At 39.9% G+C, this 27,508-nt stretch overlaps 1 protein-coding gene across 20 annotated transcripts in view; it reads right to left on the reverse strand.

Annotated features, from left to right (window-relative positions):
• LOC135493837 (rho GTPase-activating protein 26-like) overlaps positions 1-27,508 on the reverse strand; it is a 37,302-nt gene that overhangs the window by 7,706 nt on the left and 2,088 nt on the right. For 2 of the 20 annotated variants that reach the window (XM_064781442.1, XM_064781437.1), the window contains exons 2-24: positions 27,076-27,171; positions 26,468-26,529; positions 24,851-24,922; positions 19,392-19,496; positions 18,635-18,745; positions 18,310-18,414; positions 17,831-17,905; positions 15,166-15,241; positions 14,719-14,825; positions 14,384-14,424; positions 13,858-13,996; positions 13,544-13,577; positions 12,687-12,728; positions 11,969-12,106; positions 11,706-11,843; positions 11,380-11,485; positions 10,206-10,365; positions 9,550-10,015; positions 8,951-9,115; positions 8,508-8,540; positions 5,564-5,668; positions 2,597-2,629; positions 1,306-1,375 (exon numbers count right to left, since the gene is read on the reverse strand). In XM_064781442.1, coding sequence (XP_064637512.1) covers positions 1,306-1,375; positions 2,597-2,629; positions 5,564-5,668; positions 8,508-8,540; positions 8,951-9,115; positions 9,550-10,015; positions 10,206-10,365; positions 11,380-11,485; positions 11,706-11,843; positions 11,969-12,106; positions 12,687-12,728; positions 13,544-13,577; positions 13,858-13,996; positions 14,384-14,424; positions 14,719-14,825; positions 15,166-15,241; positions 17,831-17,905; positions 18,310-18,414; positions 18,635-18,745; positions 19,392-19,496; positions 24,851-24,922; positions 26,468-26,529; positions 27,076-27,171 — 2,479 coding nt within the window. Of the gene's footprint in view, positions 1-9; positions 67-570; positions 592-1,305; positions 1,376-2,596; positions 2,630-3,211; positions 3,230-5,563; positions 5,669-7,435; positions 7,469-8,507; positions 8,541-8,950; positions 9,116-9,549; positions 10,016-10,205; positions 10,366-11,379; positions 11,486-11,705; positions 11,844-11,968; positions 12,107-12,686; positions 12,729-13,543; positions 13,578-13,857; positions 13,997-14,383; positions 14,425-14,718; positions 14,826-15,165; positions 15,242-17,830; positions 17,906-18,309; positions 18,415-18,634; positions 18,746-19,391; positions 19,497-24,850; positions 24,923-26,467; positions 26,530-27,075; positions 27,172-27,508 lie in introns of all 20 variants that reach the window. The other 18 variants (XM_064781447.1, XM_064781441.1, XM_064781449.1 and 15 more) reach the window with 16 other exon arrangements.

Below are 27,508 nucleotides of genomic sequence, written 5' to 3' on the forward strand. Positions count from 1 at the left end.
TCATCTTACTTCAGCGATGACAAAGAATCACGATCACGAGATTTTCGCTTCCTAAAACCAAATGTTCTGCAAATAACCACAACAGGCAGGGTTACAAATATATAGAAAACTTCTACGCTGAATGGACTGGATTTTAGGACACAAACAGTACTTGGTTATACAAGTCTGAGTTTGGTTCAATGTGACTATACGACTGGGACAAAAACGTTGGTAGTTTCAATCACTTCGAGGCACAAGATGATCATAGAATGATTGGGTTGGGATAATCACAAGACTAACTTGAGACCACTTGATGTCAACGCAGAAACTGGAACCTCAAATGAGGAAAGCTTCTGATTGTCTTACTTCCATTCAGCATTGGTTGATCTTTATTGCTAGACAAGAGGCACCAGTAAACTGACAATTGCACTGCTGTATGGGGATGCTTCCTTCAATCCATCTGACCGGCAGGAATTATAAGACAATCACAAACTATATCCAGCAACTCGATATTGAACTTATTACAAACTGCTGTATTCAGGGTGCCATCTGTGTGGGTCTTGCCTAACATCGATTAACACCAAGACTTACTTAGCATGCTTCTTGACATCACTAGAAGGCAGAAATCAAAACACCTTTACTCCAGATATCCTATGCAAAATAATGCTCAGAAACCAATCTTGACTTTACTACTCAATGCCCTATTTCCAGGCAGTCCTTGTCGGATTTAATCAATCTATGATGTCTCTGTTACTGTTTCTTTTCTTCCAAATAAACCTTTCAAAATCCAGAAAAATACCTGAATTCTTACAACATCTTACCTAAGATAAGATTTTCTGCCAGGAAGAAAACTGTAAAACGGATACTAATTCATACAGTCGATGGATGCAGGACTTGATACATCTCATGCAAATTCACTAGACATAGACACAGGAACCATCCAAAAATCCTCAGCACAAAGACAAATACACATTGCGTAATTACAACTACCAGCATTGTCAAAATCATCAAAGCATCTTCGATCTTGCCAATGGAGGAATACAGTCTGTCTGGACCTTTGGCTTCCATGACCGATTTCATTAAGTATCTTGGACTTCAATATAAATGTGATAAAAACTGGAAGTGTAGTAAGGAGTTCTGTTGTTTTTGTGCAAACACTTCTGTAACAGCTCCCAGGAAGTTCAAGAAGCTTTCTACCATCAGTTATTTGCTGATATCCACAGTATTGTGCATGCAGTGGATTACGAGCCTCACAGCAGCAGCAAAAGACCGACGGTAGAAACCTTCACCAATGCATCTGAAATCCACTCTGATACATATACTTACATAGTCTCTGCTTTATTTGGTCCTCCCCCTTGACTAGGTCCCGGCACTTCATATGCAGACGATCGACTTGCTGAAAAAGAAACGAATTTCCAGATATTTGAACGTGTCTCGGAGAAAACTGTTGGGGACCTATACTAGTAGAGATGTCCCTCCATCTGTCGACTCCCCTGTTTTTTGTGATTCATTAGGTTGACTGCCGTGTCTATTTCGTCACAGGGACAGTTTCTTTTTGTTTCTCAGAGATGAGCCAATAATCTCTATCTTTTACAGCCTCTTTATTTTTATAGGCGACTTTACTCCAAAAGGAACAACATATTTTGAGTCCGTTGTCAGATCAGACTGAACTACTCTGTTGCCTGGAACCACATTTGTAAATATTATTGTACTAGTTCCTCGCTACTTTATTTCTATGTACAAGGGTATGATCAGCAATGAAAGCAAAAGCACTGTAACAGAAAGCCTATATAATAAATTAGCTGAACTATCATCTTAGCTTTGGTGAAATTTATTAAAACTGCTAACATATTATTCAAACAAACATTTGAACATTTATTTAGTCTATCTTGGGGAGGTTAAAAACATCAAGCTATTTATTTACAGCATATTTGGCTTAAATCATGATCTTTGTTATCCGGTTGATGACAATTTTGGGTGATTATAACAATTTAGTTGTCAGTAGGTATTGTTATGCACCAATTAAGTCAATCTCAATACCACAAATCAGGTAGGTAGCACCCAAGGAGCTGCAAACTAGAGATAGTAAAAAGCAGGCATAAGCAGATGAACCATGCATTGAAGACAAGCCAGCCCACTCAGTATGTACCTCTGGTTGGCAAATCAGCTTGCCTCTTAGGGTGAGCAATCAGCAGGTCTGTTTTGGTCAGCAACCACTTCATGTCTTTGCTTGACAATCAGTTCATTTCTTTTCATTGTCAACCAGCCCATTTCATTCTTGTTGGCAACCACCCCATCTCTTTTAGTCGGCAACCAGCCGATTGCTTTTAGACCACATCCACCTCATATCTTTTAGTCAGCATCCAGCCAATTCTTTTCTATCAACAACAAGCAACTCATTTTTTGGTCGGCAATCAGTCTCTTTACCAGCCCATTACAATTTGCGGGCAACCAGCCCTCCTTTTGTGTGTTTTATGCGGTAACCCGATCATCATTCTCAATTCATAGCATACCAACCTTCACACAATGGCGTTAAGGATGCAGCATAGGCAGGTAACAAAGGTTAAGCACACACAGTCCTATCAACTAAGCAAAATAAAGATACAATATTAAATACCTGGCCCGAAGTAGTTCATATTTTGTATGATGTCTAAAAAAAGACAATAACGTGCACAGATAAGAACAAAAAATCAAATTAAATCTATCCAGCGTGGTATCCAAAATTCCAGAATGGCCAGTTAACCCACATGAGAGTTTCTGTGCAAATTAACCTTACAGCATGGTAAAAAACAGTACCAAGACTGATTTGTGAAACACAATCTCTGATGTGGGTAAACTCAGCTCGGATCCGCTTAATAATTAGATCAGTTGATGCACATGCAGTGATACGAAATTTCCCTCGATTTATTGTGGTGCAGCCGACACTGATATCCGATGAAGAATATCACTCTCCCTTCCCTAAACACAAGAAGCCACCAATCACATGCAAATTTTGGATTTGGAGAAAATGAGTCTGGACATGATGAGAAAAGAATGCTATATGATGTGATAAAGCGCAACGTGATCTTAAAAAGCTGTCAACTGAAATCGAAACACGTGATTGTTGGAAACATCAAAAGCAATGACACAGGTCACAGAACTTTCTCCAAATGTTTCCTACTTGGGGTTAAACCGTGAAAATTGAAAAGGTGGAAAAACACAAAAAATTGATTTACTGCAACAGCAAACTAACCTTTCTTCCTCCCAAAAGCTGTGAGGCGTTTTGAAGAAAAGGCCACAGGATTATTAGCAAAAACTGATCCCTCAAAGATTGTTATCATGACATTGGAACTGGGTAGAACTTAACATTGGTATAGAGTAGCTTGCAATTGTTTCAATAACTTTCTTCATTACATGTATTCTGCTCATACTGAGAGCATTTCATTTGATGATCTCCATAAAATGAGTATGGCTCCATATAATTATGATACTTTAAGATATCTGCTAACTTGTAGTTGTACAGTAAATAAAATTAGCCAAGCTACAATATTCCATGTTTATAAATTGATGCATTATCAACCTAGATATGCTTGAAATATTGGCAAAATAGCACCAAACTATAGAAGTTACTTTTGTCATTGGTGGCAAAATTACGAACTCAACAAAATAGTGATGGGACTTGTACACAAAAATTTGATATTTACAAATATACACTGGATTCTACTGTTATGTGTAAATGGTTAGGACAACATTTATGTGCAGACCTCAAATATTATGTTACTAATAATGTACAGTGTCTAGATGGAATCAGGACAATGTACATCGAGATATCCGGGAGGGATAAGCACAGCAACGAGCCAAGCAGACATAAACATCAGAAAGCATACACCACGAGACGACAGAATCAAAAAATAGCTCATATCTGGTCCTTCATGTGCATATATAGGTACGTAGCCTACACAATTTGACAATTTGGGGTACAAGAGTGCAGTTTCTAGTGAGGTATCATGTCATTCTTGCCCCAGTTACTCATTTTCAAGAGTACTGATTGGATCTGTAGGGTAGCTGTGGCAGAGTCGAAAAGGATACAAAGCTACAACATAGAAAGGGGTGATTCCACTCCATAGAGGACATACAATAACATCATTTTGAACACCAATCCGTGTCCTTAACATTGATTATCATCTGAAATTGTGTACATGCAATCAAATGGTACATGAAAGCTAACACATGCACACTGTAAAACTAACAAAGATCTATCTTTCATAGCTCTGATATCCAAAGTCATGGGACGAGGAAATGTATAGGTTTTCATCTTGGCTATATCAAGGGAGAAAGGGGAAAGTGCTCTCTGCTGGGCTACAGGGCTGGAAAGCGTCACCTTACCCGGGTCACCTAACAGTGAACTAACGAGGAACATAAACGCCAAAGCTATTAAAGCTAAAATAAGGAGTTAGCACAAGGGAATGGTTATGTGTTTTGGGTCACCAGACGTCATGAAAATATACACCTATGGAACAATCACCTGAAACTGTTGTATTAGAGATCTTCTGGTCATTTCGCGAAACAAGCAAATGAAATGATTCGAAATGGTGGTTAGTAAATGAATATATCGTGTTACATGTTTTGCCAGTTCAAAATTAATACTATTCATAACAACAGTTACCAGATTCTACAAACTCTAGTAGTAGCACTGTTATAACCAATTAAGGCTCAGTCTTACAATCTCCAAACTCTTTCCATGCTCCCTCCTTTCGAGGCTGTGAATGACGGGTGAACAAATCTATATTCGATGTCCCTCAGACTAGTTTGAACAAGCTGTACAACGCTTTGAAACGTATCATTTAGGCCTTTTGTATTTTGGCTGTACTACTCCATCCAGAATGTTACCTGGCAAGATAGAGTTGAGGAAGATACGACCATGAGTTGAAGTTTAACTGACAAGTGACATAGCAACAAAGAAGTGTATAGGCATTACGAAATGTGAATCAGTAAATTTAAATTGGAGAAATAAAGAACTGTAAAGATGTTTAAAAGCATTGTGGAAGTGAAATGAGTGAATTTTAATCTAAACGTTTATAATTCTAAAGAAACATCAGGATGAAATTTGTCGGCTTACTGAATTTCAACTTGGCAGCTTTTAATAGACGAAGGGTTTTAAAAGTAGAAGTGCTGGTTCAGAAAGGTTATGAAATGATCACACCAACGCGGAAAAGTTGAGGTTTACAGAAATTGAGTGTGTGACATGAAGCAAAGTTTGTTGTGATGAAAATTATAATTCAGCAATATACACACAGACACAGAAAATGAAGTTACATGTAATTGACTTTGCAGATCACAATGAATTGTTAGTGTAACCAGTCTCTTGACTCCAATTACAACTGGCTTCAGTAATCTCAACATTTTCATCAGGCCAGTTCCTGAAACATTGCTACATTCAAATATGGTGCCGGTAGAGCAAATTTCACTAGACAGTATTTAGGATACTGGACAAATAATGCTAGCATCCCTTTCCAAGACTTTCAACTTTATGACAGGGTGACCCAAAACACACGACTTGCATCTTACAGATTAGGCGGACAAAACCTCTCTACAAGAGCCCTACCTCTGTTTACACCAGGTGTCTTATTTGACGGTATTATTTCTAGTGGCTTCTCATAGGTGGGGTTGCGTACACTGTTCACGAGTAGTCTACGGTTACACAGGTATTCTGGGGAGAGAAGCGAAAACACTCGGAACGAGCACACAGACAGCAACAAAAGAAGATACAGGAATGATATGTGAGTGACAGACTCGTCACCAGTATTTTGGAAGCATCATGAAATCATAAGGAAATCCTTTTTTTATTATTAATTAAATATTGTATCGTATGTCCAAATGTTTTGGTGCGGTCAGGTCGCCTAACATTGAAGGGAAGGACTGATTGCGGCTGTGGGATGTCATAAGACTACGGCAGCAGCAGCAGATATACGTGTCCAAATGATATCAGTCGCCTCAACCATTGGCTGTCAAAATGCCTTGAGATAACCGCTCCAAAAAGCACAATTACTGAGAATAGCACTTGTCAGGAAAGGTATGATGGTTTGGGCAACTACCTTTGATGAACTATTCCCCTTAAATGAGATTCGGGGATCCATGTACAGGGATCCTCATGCATAGCTTACTTCTGTAGATACTGGTGTCGGGCTGGACAAGATGTATGATGTGAAATAGTGGTGAGAGTACAAATGTGTGCACTAGAAATGCTATAAAAAAACGTGATGTTTAAAGAAATGAAATGCGCATAGAAGTGTGGCTAGGCCTAAAGCTGTAAACTCTGTGATCAATAACAATTAACATACAAGCATCTCCCATCAGCAGGAAATTTGGTCTACCCAAGAGAACAAAAACAAAATAAGGAGTGAGGATCTGATGAACCAAAACTCATTTTGAAGATGATGATATGATATCAATATTGCTAGATTGTGGAAAAGATATGTAACCTAAAAGATTTTCATCAGTGATCAACTCGGACAAATCACCAATAATGCTGTGTACAACAATCTGACGTCTTTGCCATTACGACGGTTATGAATGTGTCGCTATTTCTTTGGCAACTGGTGCACATGCAGGGTCCCCTAAAACAATTCTACAAAAGGTGAACAATTTTCTTTAACTTTGAGTGGGATACAGAGAATCGAACCAAAAGTGATGTGAATGGAGTTGGAACTCTTTCATTTGCCACCACCACAACTTTGCTAGGTATATCAAATCTCATGCAATGCTTTTTTTGCTTTGTATTAGGTTAATACATTCAAAGAATCAACTTCCAAAATGAACTGATAACACAAACTTTTATGGCCTAAAACTTTAGTATGAATGATACATCATCAACTTCTATGCTTGCAAATTATGTTCTATCAACAAAAATATCAATGCCGCGCCATCAAACCTGCAATATGAAAGGATTAGTGAAATAATACAACTTGCCTAAATCTATTGGAACCTGTACACCCCCGGTAAGGTCTTCACACCTGGACCTGCTGCATGCACAGTGGCTGTAACTACAGCCATGTCAGAAGAGTGTGTGAGCTCAATAGCAATGGCAGCGCTTTCGCTGTTACCCTCTCCATCAGTGGTCACTTAGGAACAGATCCCCCCGGCGTCAACTACATGTACACCACAACAACCATCCTGGGTGAAACAACTCCAACCAAAGATTGAGCACCCAGAGATAAGGCACACCCATGTTGAATAAATCACCAGGGAACACCTCAGACTTGATATGCACTGATGTCAATTTCAGATACCATTTTTATTTATCCACTGTTTGCCCTCTGGTACTTCTAACCTGGCTACCAACAAAAACATCAATGGCAGTATTTTAATCAACCTCACAGACTCTCCAAACATAAACTGTAGTTTTGCATATGCGACCATTCCCGTGAATACCTTGATCCACTTAAAAAGGTCTTTTTGGGTCATGCCTAAAACTCACGTGAAAAGTTCCAGGGAAACCAAACTATTGCATCTACGGGAATAGAGATGTGTAGGTGAACATGGAGGACGCTGCAGTAATGCCATCATCGAATGACTTCAGCCAGGGCAACTCAAAACTTAAAGGATCACTGGAATAAGTAAGGGCATTACCAGGCGTTCCAGTGAGCCCTCTGTGTCGCAATCATCTTTGTTGGAATCGATGCATTGGCAACATGCTGCCAGGAGCTGAGGGTCAACACGATGAGTTTTGTCGGTGATCAATTACCCCGATACTACAACAACAATGGTTATCGGGTGACGTAGCCCGACCGCGGGTGCAGTCTGGCAGCAGGAAAATATTGAAGGGAAGATCCTCCAACTTCTTTAAGGATTTTGCACATGCGCAATTCTGTGGACCAATCTGAGTCGCAAATGCTGAATGTTGGTCCTTCTGATTGCCTTTGTCATCATTTGATGATGTCACCCTGACTGAAGTTTCCTGCATGGAGGTCCAAGCCACATACAGGGCTGCTACCCATCAACCACAATATCAAGCACATAGCTTGTAACCAGGGACCTATCTCTTGTAACCAGGGACCTATCTAAATATCATATCTGATTCCTACTGGTTTGTAGCTCAGGGGATCACACCTTCAAACGTGACAGGAGGTTAGGGTTAAAGGGACGCATACCACAATAATTAGTAGCAACTTAGGATTCTGTGGCTTCGAGAACCCAAATACCATGCAATGCAATGCATCAACCATGTCAACAGTCGATGTCGCAGTCATAACAAAAACATTTTCGTATTAATGTCTAGGTTTTTGGTTTTGTGAATTCCGTTCAATTAAGTTGCAATCAGGAGCAACGTGTTTGCCCCCCTCCCATCAAAAACTGACTTTGTCCATCTATTGCTGTAAAGATTGTGTGAAGGCATTGTACATTTGATAAAAGATTTGCCCCCTCCCCTCAAAAATGTGCAGCACTGCGATTTGTATGTTTTTGTTAGCGTATGTAGCTTTCTACATGTCTGATTGTAGGTTGCGGTGTCAACTGATTGCATGTTGCGGCTGTGTCATCTACCAACTTACCGTTGTCAAAAGGGTCATAGTTGAAAAAGTTGGCTGCAAATTGGAAAGGTTAAGATGAAATGTGATATTATGTGATTGTTGGAGAAAAATGAAGAAATCCCTCGACAAATGTTTAACAACAACAGGGAAAGGAAATGATAAGTCAACCCTTTCATCAGAATTCTGAAAACGATATGAAACAAAAGTCATTGAAAAATTGCTCATTGAAGTGGTCATGCTTTTGTGTTTTCTTAGCGAGACCCGAGTTTTTGAGAAAATGTTAGTCATGGGCGTAATCTGCTAAGGTCTAGAGTTGAATGTGCTAACCACATGGACCTCAACTACCAAATAAAATAGCACCAAAGATGATAACTATAAGACAATTTCAGATATTTGTCTCTCCAATTTCAAAATCCTGGATTAAAGGGTTGATTCATGACATCACACAATATCCAATCACTAACCTTTTGCTAAATTTGTATAAATAGGTTTCGATTTCCTTATATCATCGAGGTGCGCTCCCGTCGTCGAGGCGGGCATCGTGTTACTACAGATCGAAGCATTGGACTGCGTCGCTGAAGACTTGGAATTCAAGGATTCAGAACTACTACTTGTGCTGCTGCATATGTCTGTAAGAGAAACAGATTGGTGAGATTAAGGAAGAGGTGTAAGAGAGGAAACACCTCCCCAAAACAGAGTACAAGAGCAGGGACCGAACCCCAACTGCACCAACAGTTTATGTAATAGTTTTTAGCCACCAGCCAGTCAGCCAATCAGTCAAATTAAACCAAACATAGCAATGCAGCAAGAACTGGTTAAAGTGTTCTTTTGCCTGCCACGCTAAAATTCCTCAAAGTCTATTTCGTGGCTTGTGACAATGCTTCCTTTTCAAGTTCCTTCAAGCTTGAAACCTGTTGTGATGAAAACACATACACCATCCTTATCATTCCAAAGTTGCACTGAGAGAGCTTTCGTAGTTAATTCATTCACCCCAAATTGGTGTCGTGAGGACCAAGTCACAACCAGGATAACATCACTTTGATTACAAGATGCAAAAACCTACCTGAAGAATTAGGATGATAGATGCCAACCGGCCGGAGCTGTCGTCGAAATTGTGCATAATTACCAGAATTATTATTACCAGAGTTCGCAGCACTATTCCCACTCGAAACTAATCCCTTCACAGGTGGCGTACCGCGGAAATTTGAATAAGGCGGCCCACTGCCCGACGTTGGTGTTTTTGCATTGTCCTCAATACTCGTTGTGCTACTATCCATACTAGCTAAACTCGATGCCATACTCGAAGTCACACTCTCCGACATTTTATCCTGAAAACTTCTAGACATTTTTTCTGGCGGTACAGCAGTCATGCTGACACTCATTCTGTCCTGGCCAGCAGGTCCTAGTTTTTCCGTCGACGGTCGCTCATACATGCTGCTGGACATGTTCTCACTGATGTGTTTCGGCTTTTGAATAACACCGGCCTTGCTGTCGGTGACGTCTGCTCCTTCAGGGGCTTCAAAGAATATCTGAAAATGATGAATAAAACCGTGTAAATCAAGATGTTTTTAAAAAATCTTTGCCAATTGCACAAATCTAAAGACAGGGTTTACAACTATTTATCAGTTTACAGTATGACGCCTTTCTAGAACCTTGTGATACAAAAGGATAATAAATAGTACTGCCAATAGCTGATGTGTTGTGAATAAGATATCATACCTTTTCATGATAGTTTATAAGTATTTCCACCACCACATTGCAGAACTTGATCTCGATAATCGATGCTAGGGTCTCCTCGATCGGCCTCATCAGAGTTGGGCCAAAACAGACACCAATGTTGGCAACGTTCATCAGATTTTTGTTACATTGATCCGCGACCCTGAAGAATGTATCAAAACACACAGGTTATTATTGGTATAGACACTTTCGTTTTGGGTGTTTGGCAGTTGAGCCCAAAGGCTTATAGAACTGCTGCCAGAAATTCAAAGACATCTGAGAATGGAACCCAGATGACATCAATCATGCCACGACAGACATACTGACACCACACCTACCGCAGCTGCTCGATAAGAAACTATTTTATAGTTTTACTTGCTTGGTTTAAGTTCACCTTTACCAGAAAAACCTCTGGTATTCTCAATAAAAAATTTAAATGTCCAATTGTACTACTTTAAACAAGATCCATTTCCTATAACATCAATGAGATTTCTTGTTTACTTAAAACAGTGCGTAACTTTCACAAAGTCTATCCCTCTTTGAGACATATCCTCAAAATAGGAACTCCATATCTTTACTACAGGTAAGCAGCCCAGCCCAGAGGCTAGGAACTGCTGCCAAACAATCAAGCCACCTGAGAATGAAACTCAGGTGACATGCTAAATTATCATAGATGAATCTGATTAACCCAGAAGCAAACATTCATTTAGAAGTTATTTAAATGATTCACTCGCGTGGGTGTAGTTTGCGTTCACCACAAAAGCTTCTTGCATTTCCAATAAAAAATCTAAGGATCCAAATGTACTGATGAAAATATTATTAATTTTCAATTACAACAACAGCATTTTTAATGTCTTTTTAAAGCTTGTTGTCCTCTTAGAAATATTTAATTTGGAGCAAGCGATATATTCCACAAAAGGGCATTTATGTGGGCCACGAAAATGTACCTTGACCAATGAACTTTGTCAGTAACGTATGCTTCTATAACATGGGTTTGATTTACCTTGAAAAGAAAACCTTTTGCATTCTCAATCCAATCCAATCGTACTTTTTGAATCAATTCATTTTTTCTGATCTACCAATAAAATTTCTTATGTTTTTTACGGTACCTTGAATTTCAAATTTTAGACATAGAAATTCGATGGTTAATGACGTTGTGTGCAAGTGGATTACATACCTCCGTAAATGTCTTATTATTACTTCCAACATCTTGAAATTTGGTTCGGGAAGTTTGTGGATTAGAACGTGGATGTCATGGATTCGTAATGTTTTACTCTCTTGCTCTGAAAATGAATCAAATAATGAAGATGCGCCATTTGTCCTTTGAAATAGGCGGTGGGTCTTAGTCGTGACAAGATCTCGGGGGGGGGCAGTGTGAAAATGTTTTTATCATGATGAATTGGGCACTAAAAAGTTCCCCCAAAAATAGTGGCACATTGACCAAATCATAGTGACTTTGATTACGAGAGGGGAGGACGTAGGGGAAAAAGAAAATCTACTCACTTGCAGCCGCTATGAACTTCTGGTGGAAGTCAAACGTCATCAAGGGTTCAGGAAGAGACCGAAAGTAGCTTTTGATGGCACTGGTTATGGTTTTTATTTCTTCATCATCTAAATTGATTTTGTCTACTTTCTTTGGATCTGGAAAATGGAACGAACTTGGTTTGCAGCAATTCTGAATTTGACTGGAGTCAATGTTTCATTTGGAAGAAGCAATCTCATCGGTACCGTCAGCATCATTTTTAGATCAATTTCCTTCCACTTACCTAGTCCCATCTGCGTGAGCTTGGCCACCTTGGAGGCAACCCCTACAACACGATACAGGCCCTGCTCAGTCATCCCTCGGGAGTCTAAGGCACTTATGCATTTGTCTATGAAGTGGAAGCCAGCTTTGTCCAGGCAGGCTGAAGAGAAATGGAAAAGTTCACAGATTGGTCCACTTTTTTAAGGCTATTTCACCAGTGTTGAGGCCTGCCATCAGAGCTTTGGGGTTTTCATAAGTGCATTAAAATGCTGGGCAAACGAACCTCTCAGGTTTTTGGGACACCCTGTATCTGCAAACTGATAGATGCTTAAACAGTATACATTTATTTGGCTATTTCTTGGTTTTTATAAAAAGAGAAGAAGATGGACAAAGCAAGCATTTTCCAGCATTTGGAAGTAGATCTGAAAGCAAAAACCCTGGTACCACAGTTAAAAGTCAAAAAGCAAAACAGACAGTTTTTTCTATAAGATCAGCTGGTGATATACTACTGTACATGAGAGGATCCACAGTCACATTGACCAATCACAAAATATCAGATACACTTCAAATATTTTCCACTTTTTTTATGAATTCATGAGAGAATTGACAAAAGGCGCAGTGAATGTGTTGTATGAATAAAGCCCTAAAGCACAGTGGAGTGTATATAACCTGTACAAATAGCAACCTTTCCCCAATCTAAGAAGTGAAAAGTTGTAGCCACTGGCCAAAATTCAGCTTACTGAAAACGATAAAACCGTAATCTGTCATGTCTGAGCTAAAAACTGAAAAAAATAGCACATCTTTAGACTATTGTGCAAAGGACATAAAGATACTGTAAAAAATATTCTGTCTTGAGTGATGCTTTAACTGCAGTACCAATGCTTCTAAATCAGTACCGTACTTCACTGGAAAACTTGAATTTCAAGAAAACCTTCAGAGGCACCAGGTCCAAGGCTAAAAAGGATGACAAGAAGGTATTTGCCTCAGTTGCCTTAGTGAATTTTGAGCCCTGTGTAACACTGAGCAGGAGTCCCAGGCAAGACATTACATGTTAGATGGCACACATCTACCACCTAAGAAAGCAGGGCTTATAGTTACATGTGTGCTGTTGAAAGGCTGACTAACCAGCCCCCTTGCTGATAACCCTGATGATTCCACTAAGAGTTCTATAGCTTTAAAATACTAAGGATACATGCACTACAGTAAGCATACAACGAATCTATGGCCAACTAGGGATCGTCACAACTTCATCAAACACTTAACAACAATGTAATTGCATTAGCCATGACGATGATGGAGTTTTTATCATCTAATATCTAATCATTAGAAATAGCTCATAGTGATGGGAGGGGAACAACAGAGGCTGCCCGGTAGATCTTTCCCAGCAGGGCAATGTTGTTGGGATATCTTGTTCGCTGGGATGCATTGTACCACACTCAGGCAGGGTGGAAACAATGCTGTATCTACCAACCAGCAAACTGCACATGTGAGTGATCAGTTGCCACAAGCGACAGCACAAAATGTGGTCTGCGGGAGCAATCAAATGGCAACCAGATGATACAATAGCATGAGTAGTTCAGACCAAACATTTCCTCACCTCCATCCTTCCTTACTTGTGGCTTGTTATAAATCTGAAACGACAAAATCCTCTTAATAACGTGACGCAAGGCTGGGTTGACACACATTTGAATTTCAAGTTTTAGTTTTATCAAAAGATGAGTATGAGCAGCTAGGAATATAACTTGGTTGAAACCCATCGGTACATCCACGGATGCAAATTAAATCTCAGTTCTCCTTGGATTCAGACTCTGGCTTTGTTGTTCAGTTGACCAAGAGTGGCAGCAGTGTTAATCAACGAGGGCTGAGAGGCACCTTGACCATAAGAAGCGCCAACCACGTTATCTAACTTACAGGTTCTTTTCCATCCATGGCATCTAACCAGAGCCGTCGATCCTGTTCAGAAACAGCCTGCAACGTCATCGTTGACCCCGGTCGGTCCTGAACCGTGATGTCAAAACAAAATCTCTTGTCTATAGACTCTGAAGCCCTCCTGAAAGATTCAAAATTATATCATGGATGAAATTGTTGGTTGGTTTACGCCATAGGATAAATGACACTGGATAAGGCCTGGACCTCTTCCCTCCATTGGTCCAGTGGTGCTGCTGGCCAAAGCCACACTCGAGAAATAAGCGATGGTTCCCCTACTCTTTCTGAATGATGTCAAGGAATCTGTCGAGTGCATGCACAATACTTAGTACATACTGTAAAATGCCTCTGTCGGCACCTAAAACGAATAGGACTGAGAGACACAGCAGATTGTCGATGCCAGACAGCAGTGAAGACACCAGTGCACATCCTACAAGACTGTCCCATGCACCAGGATGCACGGCAGCAATTCTAGCCCACAGATATCGATTTTGAGGAAACCTGGACTCACCTGGTACAGGACGTAAGCACCAATGTTTCTGCCTGACCAACCTGGAAAGATAAAAAGTCATATTACCAAAACAATTTGAATGGCGCCTCTCAAGCATTTCCAATTCTTTACATAGTTGTTTTGTCAACAACCTCACATATCTCTTCATTTCCTAGTCAAATAATCAAATCTATTTATTTATGGAAATCAGATTGAAAGCGAAAGTTGTTCTTATCAGACAAAGCTCTGGTATGTTTGGGGTCATTAGAGGAACAATGGACAACTGCAAGGTTTATACAGGACATTGGCCTGGTTTTGTCATATGACCAACCAGAAAGAAAGAAATGTCAACTTACAGGTTTAGCAGTAGTCTGTGAGTACGGTGTCATTATCAACTGTTTTGTATCCTTCATGTATTGACAGAAGTACTTATTCCAAGCCGGACCGCCCAATTGTATCGTTTCTGAAGAGGAAAAAAGCTGCTTTAGAACATGTACAAAACTCAGTTTAAATACGGGGCAGATGCAGGAGTCTCAGAAGGGTTCTGGGTCTTTTGGCCAGCTTTTGGCCAGCTTCCCATGATTTTCACATGGAGGCATCTTTTGCTTGTCCTGGTACACACACCAGGTACAAGGAACCTCAGGTTTAAACTGTGAAAGGCCAGGACTTTGAGTTCGTTGAAAGCCACACCAGTTCCCGGGATCGAACCCAGGCCCGACAGTGTGGTAGCCAGTAGTGCTAACCACTAGGGTATGAAGCTCCTAATCATCTCCCTCATTGCAAAGACAAATACCACAACTTACTTTTTTCCATGAGGTAGAGGTAGCCTTCACGTGCAAACAATTTATTCTGGGAAATAATCTCTGAATTTTCTGGTTTCTGCAAAGAGAACGGCAAAATTTTGAGCACAAAATTCTTTACAACTAGTAGACCCAGCCTACCATATCTGATAAATACTCAAGCAAATATCATAGCATCACATTGAAGCAGCAAAGCTGAAGTCACTCAAAATGCATATCACGTGACATCAAGCAAAAACAGACATCTTTAAATACTGCAGATAGAAATTTATGAAGTTGCAATTGTTTTGAGGCACATAATGCATCTTTTTTTCCATGTCAAAGACCTGTGATAGGAATTATCAGTTCCTTAAAAGCTAGGACAGTTCATCCAGAAATAGTCCTAGGTTTTCCCCTTGTTGGAACCGAGGCCCATATGCGTGGTAGCCAGCAATGTTACGAGGCCCCTTGTTGCCCTAAAAAATTGTTTGGTTATTCCTTGGCTCTCCTTATAAAGAGCGCCCTGAAGATCAATCACTTCACCTCCTTTGGCAGTTCTAGCCCTGCAACGTTCAGGTCATTTTGTACGAATTTTCCCAATGAAATATAACACTTTGTAAGTTGAAATGCAGCACGCAAAGACAAGCAATTACACAATTACTCTAAACATGCAACAAAAATGGCAACACGAAGTTCAAGAGCTGAACTCTATACTCAATCAACAAAACACACCCGACTAGTAGAGAGCAGAGTAAATCTCACCAGAGGATTACTAATTATCGTTAATGGATAAATGCAAATTAACATATGCCCCTGGTGACCAATAATTCTCCAACTGCACATCAATTAGAGGCGTTTTTGTAGCAGTGCAAAGCCACTGACAATAAAAGTGACTTTGATGTGAATAAACTTCCTAAGAAAATCTTTGCTTCGAGAGAAAATTTCAACTGATTTCAATGTAAAAGACAAGTCAACCAATGTTTTCTAACATCATGAAACAAAAGTTTTAATGGCAACATTATTTTCTGGCCTTTTTTCACTTTATTTACTGATACCGTAATCTAATTGAAGCAATGACTCACACTTGCATACTGTCAAATTCTTATCAAATAGGCAAAAGCTTAGAAACTTGAAAGGCAAACTTCCAACGGAGAGTATTCCAACTCCATGAAGACCTCGTCTAATCTTTACTTACATCCTCTGAGTTAAAATCCTGAAACATGCAACTAATAATTTCAGATGGTAGGGTCTTTTAACTCAACAATATTTCATACCATCAGACATTCTTTCAGACCCTTGAGCAAAGTAGAGGTCGAGCTGAGCTTTTTGTGCTATCAGTGACTTCGACAATGTTTATGTCCCTCGAATCCATTAATGGCCCTCAAAAACCCTGACAAGTCCATGTCAAATATAGAGTCAGCTGCATTACATACACAGGACAAGTTTGAAGTTAAGGGGTTAACCGTATTACGAAAGAATACATGGTTGGCCTAATTCGAGTAACTGCCAGCCATCTGATGAACCCAAACTCCAATCCGTCAAGGCAGCATCACCAAGTAACACTCATATCTCATCCCATCATCTCATGATCTGTGCTCTACTTAACTTTAAAAAAATTCTTTCGCCATACATTAATTAGTCATCAACAAAAGCAACCCAATTACAATGTCATCATTATGTAGAATCCAGTAAATGCTGTTGCAGCACTTATTAAAATGAATAAGCACTCCTACCCTATTAATTAGGTAATGAGGCTCTGTAGGAACTACCTATATATTATTCAGCTGTTCCTACTGTACATTATTACACATGTACTGACAATTAATGGGACGAAGTTGGCTACATTATTCACATTAACTCATCAAGGCCTGATGACGATGTCTGTGGCCAAGTGCACGGCAGGAAAAGTTTCCAAAAGCTACATGTATCAATTTGAACTTACTGATGGGATATGGAATATGGATGGAACTATATGATAACATCACAATTTTTTACGACAGACATGTTGGACATGTTTATAGACAAGTTTTTTAGTTTTCTTTTTGGGACAACGGCAGGGGGGGGCATTTTAATCATGGATTCACAATGAATGAACTACTCGGGTTCAGCGCCAGTCCAAAAGGGTTAAAGAGTATGAGTATGGCAACAGTATTGATGTGCTTGGGGGCATTTGATTCAAGCATTCACTATCAATGAAGCTCTCATGCATACTGTGCAGATAAGATTACACATCAATTCAGCCAGGAGCAACCATGCTCACCATCGGTTATTGTTTCTGAAGTAATATTTGAATCCTACAGAATATTCTACATGATTAAGTAATTTGATACAGATAGTAGTTTTAACCCTTAATAGAGCCCCCAGGGTAAATTCCCTTTGAGTACAGAGCAGAAAAGAGGACCAAGTTTAAAGGGAGTCTAGAGGCAGAAGCCTGCTTTCCATGCAGTTCCTATATCTATCTATAATTTTTCACAAACTATCCTCGGACCGAGAGTTGACACAAACATAAACTTAGTGCAAACCACAAAAAAGGAACACACTAAACAACAATCTGCTTCAGCAAAGCCAAAAAGTCAGCTGAGTACAATCAAATTAATGTAATTATTGAGAAAATTAAATTGTGGGTTGGACGCCAAGGGTCATCTTTCGGTGCTGGCTAACATCGATAGCTTAATAATGTCTTTATTACCCGTCCACGCACCTCCAACATTTTCTTCATTAGCTGCTCAGCTTCGTCTCTTGTGCTGTCGAAACCAGCACGCATCTGAAAGATGAACGTACAATAAATTAGTCAAGGGGTTTCCACGGTGGGGGGTGGGGGGTGGGGGGAAGGGAGGGGGGCACAAACCTCCTTTCCGTCTGCTTACAATTATTAGTTTGACTGTTTTCTTCATAGAAGTTTGTATTATTTGGGATGTTAAAGTAAGGGCAGTTCTGAGTGTATTTTGGTGATTTTACATGCCAAAAATGTCTCAGGGGGCATTTTAAAAATCTATTCAACAGACAAAATGTGGGCCGTTTTCACCACAGATAGCATTGTGCACGTCATATCGTCTGCTCAGGTATCTCACGTTGTCATCATTGTAACGTAACATCTCCAAGCAGCAACAATAGCCCCAACACGGAGCCTGTGCAAGCCATGGACCCTCCTTCAGCAAGACATCTTACTTTTTGTAACTTGAGTTGTAGATCTGTCATATAAGGCCTGTAGTCTTTGGCAACTTCTTGGCCTTGGTGATAGAAAGTCAACCAGCTGTACATGAAGCTCAGCAGCTGCAAGAGTAATGTCTTTGACATGAGAAAACAAACCATATCAATGGCTATAATTACTGATTTCAGATTGGAAAAAACACATCTGTCCTGCTTTTAAACAACAAATCTGCAGTGAGTGCTTGCAATATAAGGTGTTATTCAAAGTTTGTTAGGGAAGCTTAGTCAGTGTAAGTGCCGATTCCAGTTAGTCTAAGACATAAACTGGTCTGGCCTAACTTACAATTTCAACAAATTCAAACTTCTTTCTCTCCTGTACTTCTTGTAGGAGAAGCACATGCTGCATAGATGACTTGTAGAATTCTCGCTTCTCAAACTCAAGCTGGGCATCGGCCTAGAAAAAGGAAGCGAGGAATTTGAAAATCTTTACCACAGTAGGCTACGATTTATTTCTTCTAGTGTTCAGTGCATAACTGTTGCAAATAAATTCGCATATAGATTACTTCCTAGAATTCTCTATGGATATATTTACAGCATTTCTACAACTGATGCCAATAAATATACTTAACGTTGGAATTAAAAGAAAACTCATCAAAATAAAATATTCATCCTTAAAGGGAACTGGAACCGCCGAGCGATTTATTCAACTTTTTGACTTTCACCGCCCGAGAAAGTCAAACTTCCAACTTCCTATTCGAGTTCAGATTTGTAGCTCCGCCCCCAGTGCGCGAGCATGCGCAGTTCAATTTGTTATGATTGAGAATCATGTGAGAATCACGTGAGTCATGCGATCTTTCATTCATGAGTTTTCGTAGTAAATTCCATAGTAGTGACGTCACTCAATGATTGACAGCTAGGCGCCATGTTTCATTCATGCCTCGTTCTGATCACCCAATACGCGGGAAATGAAAACGAGGTCATACGAACTGGCTTGGCAGTTTCAGTTCCCTTTAAATCCTATTAGAAGTCTATCTTGGAACATTCGAGTCATTTTATCACAACCAATTCAGTTATTTTACAGGTAAAACTGAAGAACTGACCTCTTTGAGTGCAACTTCCGTAGCCCTGTTTGCCTTCATGTTCAGGTGCCGCTCCAATGACTGACAAAACTTGGCCGTCATTTTATCAAACTTCTTTTTATCTTCCTACAAAGATAAAACAAATACAAAAAGATGAGTTGTGCATTATCAAGTGAACATCTATTTTGTCTTTTGGTCAGTAATGCAAAATGCATTTACCGGTAACCCTTTCACTGCCAACTGCGACTGTGGTGGAACAATACCGTGTCACTGTGTGCCACCCTGGTGGTTTTAGGCAAATGATAACATTGTCCATCATTGGCTTTGAGATCACAAATGAGTACTGGGAGTGATACTGAATAGGTGAGGATAACCTGTATGTTAGAATATAAAATACCGTACATGAATTGGTGGCAAATGCCCTGTATACATAGGATGTCTGGCTACAAGTGTTCAGTAAAGAGTGCCAATGAAAACAATTAACCAGGCTAGAGTAACAGTGGGAGGGGGCGGTGAGCTGGCTTAATGGAATACAGAAACTTCCAACAATTTCAGGCCAGGTCGTGTCAGGTAAAACATCTATAGACAATACATGAATTTGTGAACATTTGGCATCTGAATGGAGACTTTCACTTTCCACATCAATCTGGAAGTTCAACTTGTCCATGTTTCTGAAAAACCTGGTATGGGAAGGCTATGGTTTCAAAGGTACACACCACTTACTGTCCAGTGTCACCAATTCAAAAAACATTTTAGCATTTATACCCAATTCAACCAAAGCCTGGACAGGAGGTTTGATCCATCCACAGGTGGTGGCGATTTATTCTTGGGGAATACCAGAGATTCCTTATTTAATTGACGATTGAACTGGTGAGAATATGTATCCAATTGTTACCAGAAGCAATGGACAATGCTACTAAGTAACTTTCTAAATATCATTTGAGTGTTTTGAGCAAGATAGCTAGATTTTCTGTTCTTGCAGGGTGGTCCAAAATACCGGGACTTTCTTCATGAGTTCACGAGATATTCAGTTTACAGGAGATTGGCTTGAACTGTCATATGATGGAGAATAGAACTTGATCAATGTCTCGAGGTCCTGATTTATGGCCACGAGTTAGTGCAGCTGGTGACAAAGATTGTGTAATGGGCCAACTAAGTTTCAACCAAAAGATGTATGGTTTCTTCCATTACTTCTCTGGATGAGTTGGCCTACCCTTGTCAATCGCTCTGATGGATTTTACGCCTACAGCAGTAATCTACATTTGCTCTGAGCCATTTGAACATCCACCTAAATACTTCTCAGCTCAAGAGAGGCATTTTCTGGCGAAGAAGTTATCAGCTGAGCATGTAAAAACCGTTCGTTTATCTGATTTTTTGCCACAGTCAGCGGTTACACTGCTGATGACTAAAGCATTATCGACTCTAACGAACATCGCTGAGAACATCACCAAGATAACTAGGAATGCAGAAAAAAAACTGAAAAACCAGAAGCCAAGAAAATGTAACTTGTGTGTAACTGTAAGAGGTTTTCTTTTGTGTTAGAAAGGCATTACAAGATGTTTACCTTATTGCACCTGAGAATGACAGCCGTGAATGTACTAAGTATTCAACTCGGTTGTGAGGATGGGGAAACTTTCTTATTGTCGGGCTGCTAGATGAGAGTGGCCTTTTTGATGATATTTTGTTCCCTCGTCTGCCAACTTTATAAAGCACACTTTCGTAGTGACCATCTCTACCAGAGACAGTTTATTTAACTCCTCATTGGAGAGAAGAAAGCTGGGTTAAGTATATTGCTCAGGGATGAAGAGTGATGACCCATTAGTGGCCCCTCAACACATGCAATAGTTTTAAACCACTTGCTTGCCACTTGATCTATTCTTTGTCCTCTTTGTGGATGAATAGTGTCAATGGTCTTTTGATGACAATCTTTATCTTAGCCCCTCTGAGTGTCTACATACAGACTGTAATAAATTCAGTCATACTTGTAGTACATACTTCACTATCTCATTTTGTCGATATTGAAATTATAATGTCAAGTGTGTGTGCTTGTCACTCTCGGGATGGAGGTAAGTGGGCTAAACATGGAATTCTAAAAGGAGAACAAGTATAACTGTTATGTCTGTCTAATCTTCTTTAAGAAGAGTGTAGGCAGGAGCAGGGGTCAATTTGGTGATATTTGGGTGACTTATATTTACCCAGTTAGAAGATTGGGTCATGTTTGTTTTAGATTTACTGTGATTGTGAAGACAGACACCTGACAGACACTACAGGCAACTTCGTGTAACTTAATCTGCTCTAACAGACTCATGCATATAGTCTTCCAGTAACATTGACAGTGAATGCAACAATTATCATTACAGTATAAGCCTTGTTCACAGCAGTTGCCATCAGCAGTGATGCTAAATTAAAGTCAGGCGCCGAAATCATGAGGTAGGTTTTATACTGGGAAGCCATTTTGTGTACTGTCTAGATAAAGCGCAGTGCAGCATTCTCAACTGTACTGGAACTTCTGTGTCCCACCTTCATGCCATTCAGTTTCACTTTACTACTGGAAAAGCACAGGCCCTCTCACCAAAGTAAACACTACTTTCATTTTCACTAGACATACAATTAAAACTGCCCCTGAACATTACAAATACATTCTACCGTAATTGCGGTAATGACCATCATCACTGCATACGGAATCAATTAAAAAGTGATACAATAACAATTGATTCAACCAGTATCTCGGTCAATGACAGCCAGAGATACCCGTTTATTGAGAATTTATAGACTTGAGACAAGACAGGACTTCACAAATGTTCATAAATTAATCAGTCTGATTTCAGCTATCAGGCTTACCTCCTATTCAAACAACATTATAATAGCATAATATAAGTGAAGACACTAGCCAACGGTCACAATTGACAAATGAGTCAGACTCAGTTTTTTTTAAACAGCAGACTATGACAATACCCACCAAGAAATATCAACAAAGGTTGTGATGAGCAGTCAGCTGTCAGCGCTCACTACCGTACCGATGTGCCTTCATTTTAGTACAACCCCAACCAGACTGCTATACCTCACTCTGTAGCCTGAAGAAATATCGACCAGACTCAACCAGTAAGATTACATGACAAGGGTTAACCTCTGGGATTTCACGCATAATAGCCCATGGGTCACCAGCGGCAGCGATCCTGTAGAACCGTTATGATAGATTAACGTATCAACCTTGATCTAATTCATTAGTCATTGGCAAATTTATTAGATGATTTAGAAAATGGGCCTCGGTGATGCTGGATGGAAGAATGGCGATAAGCGAGCATGTGTGAATCACATCACATCATGAGAGTTAACACCCTATACCAACGGATGATCTGTGGGCTGATGATCCATCACAATCAAAAACGGAGGTGACTTGAAATTGGCACATGAGTGATGGTGGGATGCGGATACATGCCTGCAGTGCTGTGAGAATGCACAGCATGAATCACCAACACATCACACCATGCATACAACACATGTACACTCCTGTGCGTTCGCGATGTGGTACAAACGTCCTGGAAGTCAGGACGATGAACTCTGACCTGACAACCCCTCCCATTAAAGCATAATTATCTCACATTTCATCATGACTTCAACTAATTTGGAAATTCCATATCTAGAGCACCATATTCCATTTCTATCATCATACGCCCATGTTATCATATATATTAGTCTGTAGAAATCATAGCCACATGTGTGAATGTCGCTAGCACATGCTCAGACATAGCTGACTTTTATTGATCCCCACATATTCCCAAGTCTTTCAGATTTTATCATATCCTGGCCGAGCCAAGAGGAGCAGCATCGTTGAGATGAGTCGAGGGAAGGAAATATGTAAAAGGTAGTCCTCAGACACAACATGGACATTGCTAGTTGATCCCTGACAATAATGTTGGACTCAGAATTGTGATAATTGCAAAATCATCCTCAATGAGGGAGAAGCAAGAGATGAGATTCTGCAGCGCCTAGTTATAATTTCAATTCAGCCCAAATTGGTCTTTGACTAGTTTGAGGACAAAGTCACAACGGGAAAGGTGGGATAAGTTCACTTTAATGCTGTACTTAAGTTAACCAGATTGATACCAATTTCATGAATCCATCACGACTAGTACTTTACAACAAAATGTTATTGAAACTGGAACGTTCTCTGTTTGCAGAGACAATATGATTTATGGGAAAGATTTTGACGGACCACGTACACAGCAGCCTGACTGAGAGGCATGACTGTCCCGGCCAGACAGATTTATATTTCATGAAATCGATCGCAAGGAGAACGCAGCATCACTCATCCACTGAAAGATGGCAACGATCGAAGGCAAGGAAATTCGTATGCTGTGGATCGGATGAAAGTTTTCAGATATCATGATTAATGAGGAGGATTTTGATAACGCCGTGATTTCTGAAGTAATGCCAGTTCACAGAGAGTTATGTTTTACAAATTTTAAAGCTGATATGAATAGCGTCATCCCTTGTACCTGACATGACTGATATCAATATCGCATTGAGAGAAGATTCACATGCGAATTGAGATGAATCAGATTGGAACACTATGAAATCAAGAAGTCTGGCTTCCCACTGATTTATGGGAGAACTATGCAGCTAGACTTCCCGTAATCCTGCATGACTCAATCATGCACTCTGATTCCAAGCTACAAGTTCTCATGTGGTTAAACATGTCGAACATGCAATATTATACCTCAGAGTGTCAAGCAGATAGATTTTGTAAAAAGCTGGGGCAGGGTTTGAATACCACTACCAGGGACAAGGTTACTAAACCAGGGACATTAGGTTTGAAGCACACTTTTACATAGAATAGAAAAACGAAACCTAACTGGTAACTCATTATGACCAGCAATTATTTCATACTAGCATTATCATTTTATCCCTAACTTTTGGCTTCAGCCTCATGCTTCCGCTTCCATTTTACATAAAATATATGAATGGCTGAGATATCGACCAGGGATTATTCCATATTCTGGTGCAGCCCATACAACCATGAATGAATGAGAGCTAAAGAATCATTGTCAGTCCTGGTGCGCCCTAGCTATACATGAAGAAACCATACACTGCAACATATGCAGGGTTATCTGGTTATGGAGAGGAAGCCATGAAATATTCAGTTGTTGAATGATATTATCGGCTGAGGTGTGACAAGACAGGTTTTCTGGAATGTCATGAATCAGGCCGACGCATATACAAAGGACTCAAAGCGACATTTTCTGGGATTTCTTATTTGGTTGAAGAGAACATTTTGACAATAAAACATTCCCATATCCATTTACTGAATGCCTAGAGTAGCCTAAAATACAAACGGAGAGTTAGAAGAAACAGTTGAATCGTAGGGTCCTTTTTACAGGACCACAATTTAGTTTTAAACTCTTTTTGTGCAGCCACTTTATGTGGACTGTCTCCGCCTGTGTGGATTGTCACCGCAGGAAAGCAAGAAAAGAACTTACCTTAGCACCACCTATTTGCTCCTTCCTGAACGATTCAAGCGGCTGCACGAACTGGATGAATGCTTGGTCCAACTGAAACGAGATTATGATATTGTGAGTTGCTAGAATACATTAAGAAGTCTGTCCACAGAAACCATTGTTGCAAGTCTCTTTCATGGAGGATCAAGTCATGTCATGGCTGACATCGATTCATATTTCCAACCCAACAACTCTTACTACAACTATTCAGAACAAATAAGGGCTCCGTACATGTACCACGAGGTGCAGTAGAACCTTGCTTAGAGGACACCTCTCTATAAAGGACAGCCACTCTGTTAAGGACACTACACTAGTTGTTGTCCCGAAGTGGATGTTTCAATTCAATTTGACCTCTCTAATTTCGACACCTCTCCATTAAGGACAGCACTTGTCAGTCCCGAGGGTGTCCTTAAGAGAGAGGTTCTTCTGTATAGCTTTCACCGAATCGTGTCCAGTTTGACGGTAAACCTCATTAGCAAAAGACCACTTGTATGCAAATCAAGCAAAATTGCTACAACTCTCTGCGAAGAGTGAAGTAGATGCTAAGATGAGAACATCGGCTGACTAATGAAGCTGCGGTGCATCCTTGGGAAATTCAACAGGTTTCCAACCACTAGCAGACTTGAACATGAATCTCTCGTTCAATTATCAAGAACAAATCACCAGACATGAAAGTTTCTGTGACAGTACTTGATACTGTAAACCCCTTCATTTTTGCAGGCATATTGGTATTTTCATGAGAGGAAGTACAATCGCAAACTTCAGAGACAGAGGAGCAAAATGCATCCATTCGTGTAAATAAATCAAGGACGCATATTCTGAAAACAATGTCTTAACACAAAATATAGGGCATTTATAAATTACAGCAATCGGAGCAATCAGAGTCTTTTTTGTATACACACGATTAAAGACTTCAGACTACCATTTGCTGGGAATTCCAACAGGTTTCCATACTTGTCACCGTATAATCAAATTCAAAGCAAGCTTTGTTGTCTTTCAAAGCGAGGAACATGTGTTTCTCCTCTGATTTCATGTATCACTCACCAAGCATGAAGAGAGGTTGGTTTTACCACCAAGGTGGCATCAAGCTCAGGTGAGGACTTCACACAGGCTGCATTAGAAAAACACTTCCATAACTCAGAATCTTTCCGTCGCTTTACATGATCAATCATGATTTTTAACTTCTATGTGGTTTGAAAGTGTCAATGTTTTGGGAATCCTTTATGTGCTTTGGAAGCCGACTCCACAGCCCACAGGCAGTGAAGCTGCGGTTCCCAAAGTTTGTCGTTGCTTGTTTCTCACAAAGGACAAATGAGCCAGATCAGTGTTGTTCGTGTAACTCTCTTAATGTGCAGAAGTGCCTGCAGTTACAATGGCACAGAATGCCTCTACACTTGAATATCTGCAAGCAGATTTTGAACTCAATCTGAGCAGAGACTAGGAGCAAGTGTAACTTGCACAGTTTCCGTATAATGTACCATTAAATCACGCTGCCTTCTCTTGACTAACTGACTGCAATATCCAATTGCACTGCTTCAGTGGTAAACCTTGCACAACCATTTCTTTACCAAAAGGCAAACACTCCTAGAAAATACCTACCATTCGATCGCGCTCATCTTCAATGGCAGCAATAAGTTTACCGAATTCTTTTAAAGATTCAGCTAAAACAGAAAATTTCATAAGTCTTTATATTGATCAACACATAAATAATACATTTTTTTTACATGAGAAATCAGACAAGAAATTTAAGTTCAATTGAATGTGTTTATTTTTAAACATCTCAAATCAGCTGACAGGCTGAGGCATGTCAGAAATTTTCTGTCAGACTATTTAAAATGATACCGGGTAATTGATTTCAAGCACTCACTTAATGCCAGAAATGAAATTTCTTGCAAGAAATTAGATTTTAGATTTTATATGCCGATAATTGATGTCATTTTAAGAGCAGGGCAGTAAAAGAGCTCAAAACTACTTCTGCTTGGCAGCAGTAATAGGCACAATTTTCTGTTGAATCTGTAAAATAAACAATTTTCATGAAATGATTGTCGGTTGGGATAAGGAACCCTGCCTATATCAACTTTGCGGTCAGAACTGTAATTGTAAGCTTTCTGAGGCTGGAGAAAATATTCTAGTCCTATTTGATGATTTGGATACGATGCTCAGACAGTATTCTTATTCCATCAACTCGGGTTAGGCAAACTACGCACCTATACACATCTCATCATCAGTTTGTTCATCTCCAATGGTTTCGAACTTGAAGTCTATCAAGATTTTTGAGAAATTTCTTTGTGCTCTTGATAAGTCTGGAAATATAGAAAGCAGTGATTGTATTACTATTAGCATGACGTTTTGATACTCAACGATAATCAGAAAAAAATTCATCTCAAAAAATCTTTTGATGGAAAGACCGGCCTAGACTATCTCCACCCTCCTGAAAAACATCCACAGTCAGTATCAGTATGTAGTGTTACCAGGAATGCTGGAGTGTAGACTATATGCTGACGAGGGAAAAAATCTCCAATTGTGGCTGTATTGATGAATCCCAAGTCAGCAGCTTGTAAATATTCATAATGAAATGGTTTCGTGTAAGGCTGGCCTGGATGACAGATGTTAACTCAGGTTGAGACTGAACCCGACATC

The sequence above is a fragment of the Lineus longissimus genome, chromosome 9 (genome assembly GCF_910592395.1).
Source record: "Lineus longissimus chromosome 9, tnLinLong1.2, whole genome shotgun sequence".
In the NCBI taxonomy this organism is placed as follows: domain Eukaryota; kingdom Metazoa; phylum Nemertea; class Pilidiophora; order Heteronemertea; family Lineidae; genus Lineus; species Lineus longissimus.